The sequence below is a fragment of the Leopardus geoffroyi genome, chromosome A2, assembly GCF_018350155.1.
Source record: "Leopardus geoffroyi isolate Oge1 chromosome A2, O.geoffroyi_Oge1_pat1.0, whole genome shotgun sequence".
Taxonomy (NCBI): domain Eukaryota; kingdom Metazoa; phylum Chordata; class Mammalia; order Carnivora; family Felidae; genus Leopardus; species Leopardus geoffroyi.
The window spans coordinates 65,113,071-65,130,301 of NC_059331.1; the positions used below are offsets into that span (position 1 = coordinate 65,113,071).

Genomic DNA, 17,231 nt, shown 5'->3' on the forward strand with positions numbered 1-17,231 from the left:
GGAGACCATATGTCTGCGAGGACTTGACTGAACACAGACAACTTACCTTTGAGAGCTTCAGTGAGTGAGGAATTCTAACCAGAAATTGGGCTGGGGTAATCCATTCATAAAAAGTAACAAGGGTTAGTTTTATAGCCTTCTTGGCTCTAAACTTCCTGTCTGTGGTGATGAGGATGTCCCTGTACCTCCTGGTACAGGGGGCAGTGCCTTTCACGTGAGAGATTTATTTCTTGCTTCCCAGGCGAGACGGGGGTCTCAGGATCCTTCCATAGACGGGCTCTTATGTAACTTCTGTTCAAGTGGCACGTTTTGGGGGCAGGCTGCCCTTGGCCCCTACAGTGGCTTTGCAATTGTTAGAAAGCTTTATCCAAGAATACCGATTAGTGGATGGGTTTCAACCTGAAGCAAACAAGCAACGGTGTGCCAAAAATCCCAAGCTTGACGACAGAACCTCCAAGCGGCGCTCATCCAATCTCTAGATGAAACACACGTTAGCTGGGGAGTTCATTTCCAGGGAGACCGAAGGAGCACCAGCAGACTCAGGGGCCAAACTGAACAACTGGATGTAAAGAATAAGATAAAGAAGGCTGATGTCTCAATTCTGAAGACCAATGCCTCAAGCGTGTGCCGGGGACCCTGTGCCTAATGCCCAGTCCCGGGGGACACCTCAGTCACTCTCCACTGACCCACAGTAGGGACCAGGTGTTGAATCCCTCAACCCTCCATCCAACCCTCAACAGATTTCTTTCCTGAATATTGTAAGAGAGTTAAGGTATGACCAGGATGCAGAAGGCATAGGCAGAGCAACAGAAAAAAATTCCTCTTAGCCCAGGGCTGTGGGGACATCCCAGGCCTCCTGGAGCTTGGCGCTAAAAGGAAGGGGCGTCTTTTCACAGCTGGAGATAAAACCTAACTTGCATGCTCCTGGGTGAGAGGAAGATGAGTGGGTGCCTGGGAGAGCCCAGCGAAGGGCACAGAAAAGTCAGGAGGCCTCCAAGGGAGCACGCAGGCGCCTGGCTGTTCTCAGGATCCAGCCTGGCGTGGGGGAGGGGCAGTAGTAGGGGATGGAGGCAAAGATCACAAAGAGCACTTGGTGTCCTGTCCTTTGCACTTTTTCGTTAATTCACTCGATAAACAGTCGCCACGGCTCGGCCATGAGCCACCGATGCCCCTGGAGCTCGGCGCTAGAAATACACAAGCGACTCGTGGTAATGACGCTGGAGCATGGGAGGGGAGAGACACGATTGAACAGGTATGTGTAGCATCATCTTAGGAATGCTGAGGGGGGTAGATTTGGGAGGGAAGAAAAGACTGTTGGAGGAGGCTCCTTGGGCAGTTTGCTGGTGTCTGCCCAAGTCTGGCAGGTGGATCCCGTACAGGTGGCTTCCACCGAAGTTTCCGTGTGGGGAGGAAACCTGTTCAGGTGTGCCTGGGAGTGCGCCAGGGCAGTGTCGGGTGCCCATCACGTGCTTTCCACACTTCCCTTGGTCCTCGGTTTCTCCTGGTTTAAGTGCCAACCGATGGCCATTTCCTGAACAGCCTGTCCCTTCCACTTCGATCTGAGATTTATGATTCACTCATGCTGTGTCCATCTAAGGCCCAGACGCCTGGGCGGGCCCATGTTCAGTGTCTGCGCAGAAGCCGTCTGGGGACCGGGAGGCTCATGCGAATGGGGTCAGGATTGTCACCAATCACTTGCTCATGTCTGAGCCCAAGGAGTGTCCCTGACCGAGCATCTTTAGCACTAACTCCTGTAGGGTTGCCGTCACCTCAGGGAGAATGCTGAGATGCTCCAGAGGATTTCAAAGTCCCCTTAGTATACCATGGAAGGTTCCAGAAACCAAGCAGCTTGGGGCCTGGGAGAGAAGTCATCCCAGGAAGATGCATTGCCTGACTCTCCACCAAAGACACAAGTACCGCCCATTTGTGTTCTCAGTCCGTATGGAAACACCCTTTCCCTCATACGGCTATCAGCCCAGCCAGGCATGTCTGCACAGCCCGCTTTGGGGGTCCTGGGAACAGAGTATAAGTAGTGCCAGGCCTCTGGACATGCCATGTCCGGGCCTGGTGCTTGACTCTGCGGAGGAGCATGGGCCAGAGAAGCAGTCATGAGAAAACATATCCTGGGGGCACCTGGGTGGCTCAGTCAGTTAAGCCTCCAACTCTTGATTTTGGCTCAGGTCATGATCTCACAGTTCGTAAGATCGAGCCCCATGCCGGGCTCTGTGCTGTCAGCTTGGGATTCTGTCTCCTCCTCTCTCTGCCCCTCCCCTGCTCTTTCTCTCTCTCTCTCTCAAAATAAATAAACATGAAAAAAAAAAGAAAGAAAGAAAGAAAGAAAACATACCCTGTATCAGAAGTGCTCCAGACTGGATTCCAGATTCTTGGGAAGAACCCCAAGGAAATCCTGCCCAGAGTCCACATAAGGCACCCAGCACCTGCCATCAACTTTCTCCTTAGACCAATACCCACTGATGGGCCCCTGTCTCATAACAATTGTTTCTGAAACCTTCTCAGTGGTCAATGTGTCTACGGTGTGCGATGTTAATGCAGTGCACGACTTTAGCGTGTATTAATACTGGATCCCTAGAAGCCTCCTTTCAGGTTTTGCTCCTGATTTTAGAAGAAAATCTGTGAGTCATTCACTCGATTCTCTGAACAGATGCTCCTGACTTTTGGCACGACAGCAGCAGGGTGAGTCTCCAAAGTGAAGCGTGATCGAGCGGTCTGTGTCGCGGGCTGGCCCCAGGAGCAGTAACTCTCAACCCCAGGCATGTATCAAAGGGTAAGCAGGAGCTGACCGGTAGCCCAATCCAGAGCAGAGCTTTAATTAGTGGCTCCCTTCACCACCAGGCTTGCTCTGTGCACACCCTTAAAAAGCCAGCAGAGGACCAAAGGTGGCTTCCCCCACTCATTAAGCTGAGTTACTAGTGGTCACCCTTCTGTCTGGACCGAAAAGGTCCCACTCACCCTCGACGGCCTGGGGAAGTAGCTTTTACTCCTTCGAACCCTTGAAAGGTGATGGTTTTATCGCTCCTCCTCTTTGCTGGCCAGAGTCCAGAATTCAAGTCAAAGGCAGCTGTGCCCAGGATTTGTGCGAAATGAAAGGGAACGCTTGAGTATGGGGCCCCCGGCAATCAGTGGGAGACAGTGAGGGCTCCGCATTTTTGGTAAACAGTGTTGCAGTCACAGCCCGCCCTGTGGCCTGGGCCAGACTTGAGCTTGAGGAAGGCTATCCGTCCCAGGACCCCGCTCCGCAGCTCCTCCCCTGGCAAGGGCTGGGTGCACCGCCCACATCTGGAGCCGGCTCCGGGGCCTGCGTCCCCAGCAGAGAAAATGCACAGGGCGCTTGCCCCCTCTGTGCTGGTGACGTCCAGTCCCCACAGGCCCTGGCCTTGTGTGAAGTCATCCTAAACCTCTTCCCGTATCGTATTTCACGCAGTCTTATCCACTCTCAAGACACAGACACCTGGCCACCCCCATTCCAGAGGGTGGCTTTGTCCCTCTTTTCGAGGACAATCTCCTCGACTTGACATCCGACTGGAACCTCGGATGTGCCCCCCATCCCCATGCACCTGTTTCTTGTCCTGTCTGTCCCCCCAAGACGAGCCTGATCCTTACCACTCTTGCTCCAGGTTGGAGACACTTCATCAAGTTACCCCCTTTCAGTTAGGCACTCACCAATCTGTGCCCTGATTCCTTGGCAGATGTCATCTGAGTTCCCGGCATAATTCTAAAGCATGAGACACTCGGGAGGGCCAGGAACTGGCCTCAAGGGCGCACAGTCTGGTTTAGTCCCTTCCATGTCCTCGGGGTTGTAGGGCCCAGTGATTACATCTCAGGAGTGGCTGAGTAGGGGGCTGGGGAGAAGCGGTGTGCTAAGTACTTAGCACTAAGTGACCCACAGAGGCCTCCTTAGAGGCCACCAGTGGTGCTGCGCCGGGACAAGAGAACCCATTAGAGACTGAGGTTCCCACCTTACCTTGGCTTGAGCCGAGTTGGCTGCGACCTTAGTGAACTCAGGACCTTAGTGAACTCAGGACCTCTGTGGCTTCCCATTGGCAAAATGGAAAACAATAATGGTTTCCCCGGGACTGGGGGTACTGTATAGGTGTTAATGATGCAGTGTGACCATGCCCAGCATTGTATGAGGGAGGAGTGTGTTTCTTCTGGCGTTTTCCTCCCTTGTTCTCAACCTCCTTGTCTTCCAACCTCCCTCTCTCCTCCTTTCCTTCCTTCCTTCCTCCTCCCTCCTACCCTCCTCTCTCTCTCTTTCCTTTCTCTCTTTCTTCTTTCTTTCTTTCTTTCTTTCTTTCTTTCTTTCTTTCCTCTTCTCTTTCTCCCTCCCTCCTTTCTTTCTTCCTCTCTCTCTCTCCCTCCCTTCCTCCTGTCCTTCCTTCCTTCTTTCCTTCTTTCCTTCCTCCACGTAGGCCACATAGGTCCCAGACTAAGCACAGAAATATGACCCAAATATGGCTCAAATGAGCCCCTCATTTAGGAAGAGGGTACAGCCACCCAAGAGCTGTGAGAAAGTCAGCTGCCACAAGGTCTGTCACAGAGACACAAACTGAGTCTTGCCTGGAGAGGAAGGTAATTTTCATTATAGACATATAAAACTGTATCCTATTCTTATTTAGCACAGAAGAGATGGGGCGCCTGGGTGGCTCCGTTGGTTAGGTGTCCCACTCTTGATTTCGGCTGAGGTCATGAACTTGTGGTTCCTGAGTTCAAGCCCTGTGTCAGACTCTGCGCTGGCAGGAACCTGCCTGGGATTCTCCCTCTCTCAAAATAAATAAATAAACTTTAAAAAATCAAAATAGAAGAGACAACTGAAGAGTCAACCTTGACCTTGGCCTGGAACCAATCTCCTCTGTCTGTTGCTCAGGATGGATGGGCACTTACTCTCAGACTCACTGCTAAGTAAGCAAGGCTGTGCTTCTGCCGATGGGTTTAACTCCAGCACCCAGAAGGAAAGACGGAAGGAACATACTGGGGACAGAAATATGCCACAGTCCCAGAGCACGCCAGGCTTCCTATCCATTTGCAGATTTTCTTTTCTTCCTTTTGAAGATGGGAAAAGCAAGCTCCTGAGACACCAAGTGATCTGTCTGCTGCTGCCTCTTAATCTGTAGCCTGAGGAGACAGTAGACAAATACAGAAGGGAAGAAAGAATAGAAAAGGAGAAAGGAAGGAGGGAAGGAAGGAAGGGAGGGAGGGAGGGAGGAAGGGAGGGAGGGAGGGAGGAAGGGAGGAAGAAAGGAAGGAACTGAACAATTTATTGCCAATGCAATAAATTCTTCTGAAGCCTGCAAAGTCCCAGTACTTCCTTGAATTTCTCAGCTAATCAAGGCTGCACGGGTATTGTTTTTCTTCACTAAGGGCAGAAATCCTTCTAAAACTGCTTCCCCCCCCCCCTTCATTCTGTCCCACCACCTCTGAGAGCATCTGACAGAAAGTGGTTTGGATGCTGGGTCGCACAATTAGCTCCTAATTTTGTCAGGCTACTTCCTGCGAGCCTCCCTGTCTCATAATTGTGGCTCTCCACTGTGCCCAGGAGGCTGGGACAAAGGCTTTCTGATTCCAGGAGAACACTGATTGAGGCGGGATCGATATAGAGACATCATGATTCCCTCAATCGGACCCCCAACCAATTTTTCAGCTAGAAGTAGAATCTTGGGCACATACTTGTAGGATTTTATTATTAGTCACCTGTACCTGGGACCACCCCCAATGCAACCACATGACAGCAGTTGGCAAAACAAATGTGATAGTTAAAGACTGCAGAAGAATTAGCCTGGGACAATGTGACCTGCCTCTCCAGGTGAGGTGACAGGAAGAAGGGACGTTAGGGACTCTAAGGCAGAAAGGCTCAAATCATTTTGGAAGTGGTTTTTAATGTTTATTTATTTTTTCTTTTGTTTTTTGTGTTTTTTTGGTTTGGGTTGTCGGGTTTTCTTTTCTGTTCTTTTTTTTTTTTTTTTTTTTTTTTTTGGTTGTTAGTTTAGTTTAGTTTTGTTTTTGTTTGTGTGGTTAAGGGGAAGCAGCGTGCCCCCAGGCTTCCTGTGGCCCCCGTCCTTTGTGGCACTCCATGTTCATCTGGTGTGGGAGAACAGGAATTTGTCTCAGTGTCCTCCTCCCCTCTCCCACCCCTCAGAGCCTGACCTTGGCGGGGAAGAGGGGTGTTCTGCACCGGAGCGTTCTCAGGGATTCTCTGGTGACGTGGCCCGGGGAATGCACAGCCTTACAAAAATTCCATTTTTGGAGTTAATTTGAACAGGTACCTTTTTTCCCCTTTATCCAAGAAAAGTAACATTACTATCCGGTGCCCAGGATCAAAGAGCAAATCCAAGTCTGCACCGCACGGGGCTCTCTGCTTAGCAGTTGAGCATCCTTACAAAATTAACCCGAGACGTTTCTACTTGTGGCGGACAGAGAGCGAGCAGGGAAAGGGACACTGGGGGGCGGGGGAGAGGTTGGCAGAGATTCAGAAGGGACGCTGTCCGGATTTTTATGCGTTTCTTACTCTCACCCGTCTATACACCTCTGTGTCTCCGCATGTAAAGAGGAAAATAACTCGCGACAGTCGGCTAAGCTAACGCGGCCTTCGAATTCCAAATCGAACAGTTTGGGGGTTTTCAACAGGGGCCAAACCAAGCTGTCCACAGGCAGGAAGGCCGGGGGGGGGGGCGGTAATTAGGAAAGAAGAAATTGAAGAAAAGAATCAAGGAAAGAAAAAGGCGCGGATGAAAGGCGCAGTGGAGAGTGAGTGACGAGGCAGGAGAATGGCAGCCGGGGTGGGCAGGCGGCCGCGCGGGGGACTGACAGGTGGGTCGCGCTGCCGGGCGCGGGAGCGAGGGGGCGGGAGGTCCCCGACTCCCCGCGGCGCCAGGCCGCCGCAGCGACGCCTGGCGAGAAAGCGGGGGCCGCCGCGGAGGGAGCGGGGAGCGCGCGGGGCGGGAGGCGGCGGGAGGCGGGCGCGCGGGCTCCCTGGCCGGCCCGGTGCCACTCGCCCGGCCGCCCGCCCGCCGCGCTCCGGGCTTCTCCTGGCTCCCTCCGACGCGCCGCGGCGGCCCGCCCTCCGGTCACCTGGCGCGGCGACCTCCCCGCGCCCCGCGGCTGGAGAAGGCGAGGCCGAGCCCGGCGGCCCCAGGGCGCGCTCGGCGGCGGAGCCGCGGGGACGAGACCCGGGGCGGAGCGGCAGAGGGCGGCGCGGGCGCGGACGCGAGTTGGGCAGCGCGCCGGGCAAGCCCGCGGAGCCGCCCTAGCCGGGTGCACGCGCCGGGCGGAGCGCGCAGGTGGGGCTGCCCTCACCGCGCTGCGCCCCGCGCGGCTCCCCCGCCGGCAGGAGGATGGGCGCCGGCGCCCCGGGACCGCGCCCGCCGCTGCCGCCCCGGAGCCCGCCGCGAGCCCGGCGTCCGGCCCGCGCCCTGCGCTCATGTATGTAGGCTGCGCGCCCGCCCCCGGGGCCCGAGGGTGCATGTGGGGTGTCGGCGCCCAGCGCGCCGGGACGCGCCCGGGGCACCGCTCCACCCTCTGGCTGCTCGGGAGGACCCCATCCTCCCGAACCCCCGACCCCAAGTTTGTAATCTGGTGGCTCGCCCTGGGCTGCGGTCCATCGAGCCGGGGCTTGGAGTGAGCACAGGGCACGGTCGTTCCAGGTCTCCCGGAGGGGGGTTTGGGAGGTGGGAGGGGGCGGGGTAAAGACCCCCTGGAGCGCGCCGGGTGGAGGGGTGGAGGATGGACGGCGAGGTGGGGAGAGGCTGGGTTGTCCGCACCCTGCGGCGCGTCTAGGGTTCTCGTGGCCCCTTTGGGCGGCAGAAACTTTGGGATCCAGAGAGGCTTTGGGAGATGGGGAGAGTGAAAGGGACTCGCTCCCGCCCTGCACCCCCAGCTCCCCCAGTGCACTGCTTGGTGCTGCCTGGGCACTTCGGGCTCCACCGCTACGACCTCCCCCCCTCCCCCCCCACCCTCCGCGGGTGAAAGCGATCACGAACCCAGCGCTGCGGCCCGCTCGGGGATCTCTCGCCAACGCTCCGAGTCGCTGAGCGGCTGGCAGGGCGCGGGGGGACCCGTGGGGGAGCCGAAGCCTCCGGGACCCCCGAGCCCGCCGCCTGGGGCGGTCAGGGACATCCTCCCGAGCTTCTGGGCCAGGGGAGGAGGGCGGGGATGTGGCTTCTGCTCCCTGTCTAGCAGGCATTTAAAAAGTTGTTGGGAAATGAATCACTGGGTCCTGGGAGCTCTGTTAACCCCCTCCCTCCCCGTTCCCCAAGGGCCCTAAGGAGAGCCAGGGGGGTCCCCCCATATCCTCCCGCACGGTCTCCCGTGCCCAACTCCACTGCGGAATTCTCCATTGAGTAACCTTTGAGACCGCGTGGCTGGCACCCCAGGGGGCACACCCCGGGCTCCCGGATTATGTGGCTCCATCCGAGTTTCGCAGGGGGGCGCGGGACCGGCTCGCTGCATTCCGGCAGCCGCGGCTCCGCCACCCACCCAGGGCCGTCCCCACCGCTAGCCGCGGCCGCGGGAGAAACGCCGCCGGCCGGCGTCTCTCGGGGACCCCGCCGCCACGTCCGCGTGCCCCATCTGTGAGGTCTGGGGGGCCGGCGGGGCCCCGACGCTGGGCATGCTGCCCCCGCCCGCGCCGCGCGGCTCGTTCCTCTAGAGCGCTGCCGGGGCCGGGCGGCGCGGGGCCGGGTGGGGGCCGGGCGCGCGCGGGCCGCGGGGCTCAGCTGTGCTGCTGTTCTCTCCGCAGGGACGGCGGCTCCCGGCTGGCGGCGGCGCGCCCCCGGGCTGTGAATGCGACTCGCCCCTCGGCCGCGCTCCCCGCCCGCCCGCCCGCCGGGACGTGGTAGGGGATGCCCAGCTCCACTGCGATGGCAGTTGGCGCGCTGTCCAGTTCCCTCCTGGTCACCTGCTGCCTGATGGTGGCTCTGTGCAGTCCGAGCATCCCGCTGGAGAAGCTGGCCCAGGCGCCGGAGCAGCCGGGCCAGGAGAAGCGCGAGCACGCGTCTCGGGACGGCCCGGGGCGGGTGAGCGAGCTCGGGCGCCCCGCGAGGGACGAGGGCGGCGGCGGCCGGGACTGGAAGAGCAAGGGCGGCCGTGGGCTCTCCGGCCGGGAGGCGTGGAGCAAGCAGAAGCAGGCCTGGGCCGCCCAGGGCGGGGGCGCCAAGGCCGGGGACCTGCAGGGCCGGGCCCGCGGGGACACCCCGCAGGGGGAGCCCCCGGCCGCCGCCGCCGCTGCTGCCGCTGCCGCCCAGGACGCGGCCGGCCCGGACCTGGCGCCCACGCCGGAACCGCCGGAGGAGTACGCGTACCCGGACTACCGCGGAAAGGGCTGCGTGGACGAGAGCGGCTTCGTGTACGCCATCGGGGAGAAGTTCGCGCCGGGCCCCTCGGCCTGCCCGTGCCTGTGCACCGAGGAGGGGCCGCTGTGCGCGCAGCCCGAGTGCCCGCGGCTGCACCCGCGCTGCATCCACGTCGACACGAGCCAGTGCTGTCCGCAGTGCAAGGAGAGGAAGAACTACTGCGAGTTCCGGGGCAAGACCTACCAGACTCTGGAGGAGTTCGTGGTAAGAGGCGAGCGCCCGCCGGGGCCACTTTGCACCTCCCGCCGCGGGGTGAAACCTCCCCGCGCGCTAGGCGCCCCCACTTTGAAGAAGAGGCGCGTTCTGGTTCCCAGAGGCGGACAGCGCTGTGCTCGCGTCCCCTCAACACGATCTGTCTTTTCAGAGCGGAGGTAATCTTTAAGGCAAAGTGGCCGATCCACATTAATTCCTTGGGTCTTCGCTGTGAAACGGTTTGGAGAGGGTGAGGCCCACGGCATTGAGGGGACGGCCGCCCCCCCCCCCCCCCAGCACTTACTGGCTGTGCTGTCCCTGGTAATCCGCTGCTTCTAATTTAAAAAGCGTGGCTGCTGAAATGCTCAACCTGTTTCCAAACACGGGGTAATTCGGCGTGCCATTTGGGGTATAGTCTTCTGCTAATAGCTAATTAAGGGAGACCATTCCTATAAATAAGCAATCTCCCCAGATCATGGGGTGGAGTATCACGCAAATGTCCTCAAAAGGAAAAGAAAATGCTTGCTCATTGGATGCCAAAACACAGTGGATGGCAAAAACCAGAAAGTGTGGTTTAGGGTTATTATTATTATTATTATCATCGTTATTATTATTATTTTAGGGGCATACTAGTAATAGTGTTTACAGCGCTGGCCATCCTCTGAGCGCCTACTGTGCGTCAGGCTGCAGGCCGCGCTTTTCCCGTGTGTTAACTTGGTTAAACCTCATAACATACTGTGAAACAGATGCTTACCTGTGATCTCCGGTTGATGGGGAAGAGGAAACTGAGGCACAGAATATTTAAATAACAGGGTGAAGACAAGGTTGCCGTTAAGAAGCAGACTCATGAGTCAGGCCGAGCTGTGCTAATGCACATTGTCTGCTTTTCCCCTTACATGTTGCTATGTGAAACAGAAGCCCAGTCCCTCTGGGGCACAGGTTTGGATGGAGATGCTGGCCCCTTGCACGTGCTGGTCCCTTGGGGAACTCTAACAGCCCTGCCTCTCCCCCGCTCCGTGGCCTGGGCAGAACTGCACAGATCTTCATCCAGATCCCCCAAGGGAGGCCTGTCTGGACACGTGGCCTGTTGACTGGGCAGAGAGAGGGTTTCCTGGGTGACAGGGGGCGTCCTGGGGCCTGCAGCCCCCAGCACTGAGCAGGGAGGGAAGGCAGGGGGGAAGGAATCCTGCTGGAGGCTCCCGGAGCCCAGCCTCGGAGATCCACACATTCAGGGTATGCCCAGGATGTGATGACCCCTAAGGAATTTGAAGAATCAATCCCTGGTGTGGTAGAAATAGAAAGCCAGGAAGGACTGATCTGTAGATAAGGTAGCAAGTGTGGAAGGAGTGCTGGGATTTAGAGTCGGGAAACACAGGTGTCCATCCTTGCCTTGCCACTAACCAGCACGACAAGGACAAATCGCATCTTTCCTCTGGGGTTGTTTTCCTCATCTGTTAGCTAAGGCTGGTTGGAGCTCTAACGGCCTCATGCCCAGGATGCATCCCCAGGCCAGCCTGTTTAGCACAGTTGTTCACTCCAGCCCTTCGAAGAAACAAAGACAACTTTGTTGAGAAACTCCTATGAACCAGACCCTGACCATACACCAGGAGTTAGGTAGGCGCCCTGCCCTCACAAGGCTCCCTTGCTAGTGGGAAGCCTGGCACACGTCTCCCCAGGTGTGTTGGTGCTGAAGCAAAGGTCCTGGCAAAACCCAGGTACCTTCCCAGGTACCTACCCAGAGGTAGGTATCTACCCTGGGAAGAGGTATCTTCCCTACCCAGAGGTACCTTCCATGTTGGCCTGGGCCGTGGCTGTAGGCATGGGCCCAACAAAATAATTCTCTTGAGTTTTAGGCTCATGAGAAAAATCTCTCAGGGTTATAAGAACAAAGGCAAGTCGTTAGTTTTTATCGATTGCATTTGTTGGTTGCATTGTATCTTGTTTTATAGTCATTTCCTAAAAGAGTCTCACGAAGTCAGTTGCATTTCGATCTAAAAATCCCAGACACATCACAGGGTGGCCAGTCATCTGCCTGAGATGACAAACAGAGAGAAGAATTCAAACTTGTGTTGTAGTAATTCATCGCTAAGTGCTGGGTGCCACGGAGCTGCCTTTGCGAGCTGGGGAGGGGGTGGGGGTGGGGGGGACTCTTATGTGATTCAAAAATCGGTGGTCAGGAAGCAGAACGTGTCGCAGCCTCTGGAGATGGGGGATGTTGGCAACAAACAGGAGATTGGAGAGATGATAATCTTGGGAAGAATTAAGGTACCCGTGAACCTCTCTTTTGAGTGTTAAGTATACCTCTCGTCTCCAAGTGGTACTTCATTCTCAACTTTCATCCAGTCATCAGCGGCTGCCAGGATGGACACGTGCATGAATGTTGCAAAGCTTCTACACATTCGGTGACATGCTTGCTCCCCTAACACGTACAACCCCCTAATGATTTCATTCTGCACGATGTGTATGTCATGCTCGTTTCTGTGACTAGGGGTTGCAGTTACGCCCAGCTGCGGTGCCGAGTGCCCGGGCACGACCACTGTCCACCTCTCTGCTCTGGAGGTTCTGGGCTTTCAGCGAGAGCTCCGCTAGTGTGGTCTGTAGTTTGCACAGCACCTTGTGTGGGCAGTGGAAAAGGAGAGCACGTTCTGTCTGAAGCACTTTGCTCTTCTCCCAAGAAAAGGTTAAGGAAACGGGGGTTGTGATCCGTGTGTGTCTTGCTTGGAATGCTGGTCACCGCAGCAAGGAAGGAGGGGAAAGGGAGGCCAGTGCTGGGCCTCCTTCCCCGGGAGGCACACGGGCGTCTGAGGCATCTGTTCGGTGCTTCCCCAGAGAGAGGGAGGTAGTGATGGAGGCTGGGGGCTTACTCTGGGTGTCTGTCTGGGAAACAGATCCTGCCCGGTGCCTGTGATGCTGTGCATCTGGCCCCTGCGAGGTGGCTTCCCTCTGTCTTCCTGGGCTGCTCTTTCTTGGGCACGTGGCTCTTTGCCCAATTTTCACAGTTTCGTCTTTTCCCTCCTCTCCCTGCTTCCTACAGACACCATCACAATCCCTCTTCTTCGCAGCCTGGCTGATAATCTCGGCCAGATGTCAGCACAAGACCTCACTCGCCACGCCCACGAAATCCCCTTACGCTGATAATGACTAGAGTAACATCCTCATGTCTCTAGGGATGTTTGCAACTTAATTTGTGTAGCCACGTAAAAATGTAGTTGCTGGTGGAGTTTTCTCCACTGCCTCTCAAATTCCACCAAGTGGCCTGTTCTTCAACTTACACGAGCAGGTATCCAACTTTGGAGAAGGAAGCCTGGTCTGCTGGTTTGTATTTTTTTTTTTTTTTTTTTTTAAAACGAATGGCATTTTCACGTGTTCTCTGCTTCCTGGGGATGTGTTCATTTGCTGGCGTTGCCGTCATAAAGGACCACAGACCAGGCAGCTTAAACCATAGAGATTTATTGTTTCACGGTTCTGGAGGCTGGGCGTCCGAGATCAAGGTGGGGGCAGGGTTGTTTCTTCGGAGGCCTCTCTCCTTGGCGTTGTAGACGACCGTCTTCTCCCTGTGTCCTCACCAAGTTCATGCTCTGTGTGCATCTGCGTCCAGTCTCCTCACACAGGTCATATTAGATTGGGGCCCACCTGGATGACCTCATTTTAACTTAATTGCCTCTGTAAAGATTTTGTCTCGAAATACGGTCACAGTTGGAGGTACTGGGGGTTGGACCTGAACCTGAGAATTTGGGAGGGAGGGCACAGTCCAGGCTGTAACATAGCCATAACAGGTGTCGGAGGCCAGAGTTGACCTCACATGGACGAGCCCAAGGAGATACAAGGACTGTGGCCGGGGGAAGCCTCCCTGGCAAGTACGATTGAAGAAAGAATTTACAAAGAAGGTGCAGGCGTGATTGGTGATAAACTCACTGCCCGAGAAGCATAGCCAGGCAGGCAGACCACCTAAACCACTGTCGTTCTGTGCCTATTCCATCCCGAGCGCTGTCAGGACCTACTGTACTGTTTATGGCGGTAGATCTGTGAGCCAGACACGACTAACGAGCGGCTCTCCGGTGGGGGCTCCCTGGAGCAGTTTCAGATCTGCCCCGATGACTACCAGGCAGGAAGGCAGGCAGCAGGTCAGATTTGGAGTTTACCAACAGAAAACGATTGCAGTTTGAGCCGCAAAATTAAGTTGTTCCCCTCACGGGGTCTCCTGATGCCCTGGGGGACCGTGAGGTTAGAAGCGGGGGTCCGCAAGCTTGTCCCAGTGCTTTGTAGCGTCTAAGCAATTTATACAACTCCCGCCTGTGGATAAGGCCCTCCAGGAGCACGAACACTGCTCGAGTCTTGGCTTGTGGGTCGTGTGATGCCAGTTCCGCCTGTCCGCGGTGGCTCTCATAGTGATCAGGAACTCTGATTAGCAATTGTGGAAGTCTTTGAAGAAAGAGAGACGCTGCATTAGTAATAGGTACTGCTTGCTCGCCTGTTTTTCAGAGCGAAAGGCCTGTTGAACCAGAGGCAGCTGGACAGAGATGGGCAGGCACAGGGATGTGGGGCCGCCGGGGAGCCCAGGCTCTCCCAGGGCGTCAGTGTCTGACCCATGATTAACCCTGCTGCAGAATCTCCTTTCCAGAAGTTTAGTAATGAAAAAACTTCCTCCATGAAATCTGGAATCAAAAACTCCAAGTAGATCTCTATTGCAATTATGAAAAGGTGCCAGGAGAGAGACACATTCATCATATTTTTCAGTTACATGGTATTTATTTCCATTCTTCCGGTTGATGTTACTTAACATAAAACAATACTATTATTATTTACCTTTGCAAAGTACAATGAATCAAGCTGCGTAAAGCTAATGTTCTCTAGTCAGCCAGATGCTTGTGTTGTTGCTAAGCCTGAGTTTGCTTGGGTTCTGAGTATCTGTGTCCTTCTGAGTAGGACATCTTGAGTGTCCGCCTCCTTCAGTGTGAGTGGAGGGTCTCAGCGTCCTCTAGGACAGAGCACTTAACCCTCTAAAGATGTCTGTGTGAGCCCTTCTTCTGTTTCATTCTTGTACCCCTGAACAATTCTCAGAGCCTCCTATTTTCCAGTGGTCCAAAGTAAAGAGTATCCTGCTTATCTCTCAGTTTATGAGAAGTAAATGAGATACACGTGAAGGCAATTTGAACCTACAAAGCTCTGAACAAACTAAAAAAAAAAAAAGAGAGAGAGAGAGAGAATAAGCCTGCAGCCAGGTGAATGTGGTTTCTGGGAGCTTCCCTGGTGAGCGTGCCTCTTGTGGGAGGTGACTACCCCCCTGGAGGGTTTTTAGTCCCTGGGAAGACTGACTGTGGAGGTTCAGCATTAGGGCGGGCCTCTCCGGGGTTTTCCCATAAATATTTCCTTTGGTGGAAGGTATCTCCAAATCTGATCAATCCCAACAAGAATTTCTTCTTGCATTTTTTAATTCAAAAATATTTTTTTTGCGGGTGCCTGGGTGGTCAGTCGGTTAAGCGTCCGACTTCGGCTCAGGCCATGATCTCACACTTCGTGAGTTCGAGCCCCATGTCAGACTCTGTGCTGACAGCTCAGAGCCTGGAGGCTGTTTCGGATTCTGTGTCTCCCTCTCTCTCTCTCTACCCCTCCCCCACTCGCAGTCTGTCTCTCTTTCAAAAACAAACCTCAAAAGAAAACATTTTTAAATATATTTTGGGGGGTAAATATTTGCCAGGCTTTGGACACGATCCTGGAGACATAACACCAAACCTTGAAGTGCCCCCAGTAAATGGGCAGTGACCCCAACGTCGCAGGCTGTGACCACAAGGTGTGTGATGTGCTGTGAGAAGCATCATGGGGCTCTGCAAGGCACCCAGCTGGAAGCTGCCCATCTAGACTCTTGTCGAAGGTTTGTTTTTAAATGACAGGGCAAGCCTGGGACAGGTTTCTAGGGGGAAGAGGAGAAGAGTTTGTCTCAAAGAGCACAATTGTGAGTTTGGGTGGAAGATGATGCTTTTCCACCTAGCCTGTGTGCCCTACAGCCATCCTTTGTGGCATGCTTCTGACCACATAGCTGGAAATCCTTTTTTTGCTGTTTCTGTTCCAAGCCTGAGATCCTGCCAGCTGGATTTCACTTCTCATTCTATTTCTGTCGGGCACTGGGGTGCGGCCAGGACACGGAGTGCCTTTCGAATCTGCAGAAAAGGATGATGTCAGGCATCTGCCCATGGCCCTGTGAGTTCTCTCAGAAGCCCGAGGCCCATGGAGAAGCATAGGGATGGAAAATTAAGAAGCCGTGTGGCTCTGTGCCATAATCTCTGGTTATGGTGGAAAGGATTTTGCTTTAAACATGGTGAGACCACCCTTTGCCCGGGAATAGAGAAAACTAATAGCCCGAAAACCCAGCACTTAACAAAACTCGTGAAATCCCAGATATCATAGAAAACACATCTTGGGTTGCCTGCGTGGCTCAGTCGGTTGAGCGCCCGACTTTGCTCAGATCATGATCTCACAGTTTGTGGGTTCGAGCCCCACGTCCAGCTCTGTGCTGACGGCTCGGAGCCTGGAACCTCCTTCGGATTCTGTGTCTCCCTCTCTCTCTGCCCCTCCCCCACTCGTGCTCTGTCTCTCTGTCTCTCTGTCTCTCTCTCTCAAAAATAAACATTAAAAAAAAAAAACCCACTCATCTTCTTAAAAGCACAGCTTAAATGGGAAAAAAAAAAATTGAGAAAAATTAATCCCTAGAGGTAAAATCCAGACAGGAAAGTCAACCTTGCAGCGGTGACTATCTGAGAGCATCGTCTGATGCCTGGGATCAAGGCTGGGGTACCTGACAAGCCCATGGCCCCAGGGAGAGAGAACGTCACACCGGGGTATATCTCATAAGGCCATGCTCCCCCAAAAAGCATGTCCTGCAAAGGAGAAGTGCAGACAGACCCCCCTGGATGGGCCTCAGGGCTGAGTTGAGCTGACAGGTTTTCTCTGAACATTTGCTGTATCTAGTGCATGTGCTGTCTTACGAGCATGAAGCTGCTTCCCTGGATGGTCCAGAAAATCCAGGTGGGGTATTTGTGCTGAAAGGCGGGGGGGGGGGGGGGGGGGGGCGTCCCTGGCTGGCAATGCCAACAGGTGTCTGATAGAAACAAATGTCCCCAGGAGGAATGCACCCTCCCCCCGGGGCCGCAAAGAATCCCCACAAGTAGTGTTCCAAAGAATGTGATAGCAAAATTAAAATTACACACAAGAAGGGGCATCGTAAGCAAGAGCTTGCTGAGACTAAAGTAATCCAGTGAGACCCAGATGTTGGAATAAAAATGAGACTATTTAATATGCAAAAACTCTATGTTGAAATAAAATGCATAGGTAGACAAAACAAGTATATTCCCAATACTGATTGGTTTTGAAGAAGAATCAGGTAGAACTTGTATACAGCAGTATATAATAGTTTGAATTGATAATCAATGGGAGGGTTCAGCTTTACATCACGCACAGGTTATAAGCTAATTCAACGAACTAGCAGCTGGATTTGGAGAAGTCACCCAGAGTGAAATATGGAAACACGGATGGAACATAGGAAGGAGATGCTTTGTTACATGGAGGACAGAGAAAAGTTAACATGGATCAGATCAGAATTCTGGAAGAGGTAGTAGAAAATACAGGAAAAATGAAGGGATGGAATGCCAGACATTCTAGTTGAAAGACCTTGATTTT

At 54.6% G+C, this 17,231-nt stretch overlaps 1 protein-coding gene across 2 annotated transcripts in view; it reads left to right on the plus strand.

The window, feature by feature from the left end:
* Window positions 1–6,461: 6,461 nt before the first annotated feature.
* The window catches only part of VWC2 (von Willebrand factor C domain containing 2), a 125,464-nt gene continuing 114,694 nt past the window's right edge, over window positions 6,462–17,231 (plus strand). For both annotated transcript variants that reach the window (XR_006716146.1, XM_045494258.1), the window contains exons 1-2: window positions 6,462–6,825; window positions 8,753–9,569. Coding sequence is in view for 1 of the 2 variants with exons in the window: in XM_045494258.1 (XP_045350214.1) it covers window positions 8,856–9,569 (714 nt within the window). In the remaining variant the exon portion in view is untranslated. The remainder of the gene's footprint in view (window positions 6,826–8,752; window positions 9,570–17,231) is intronic.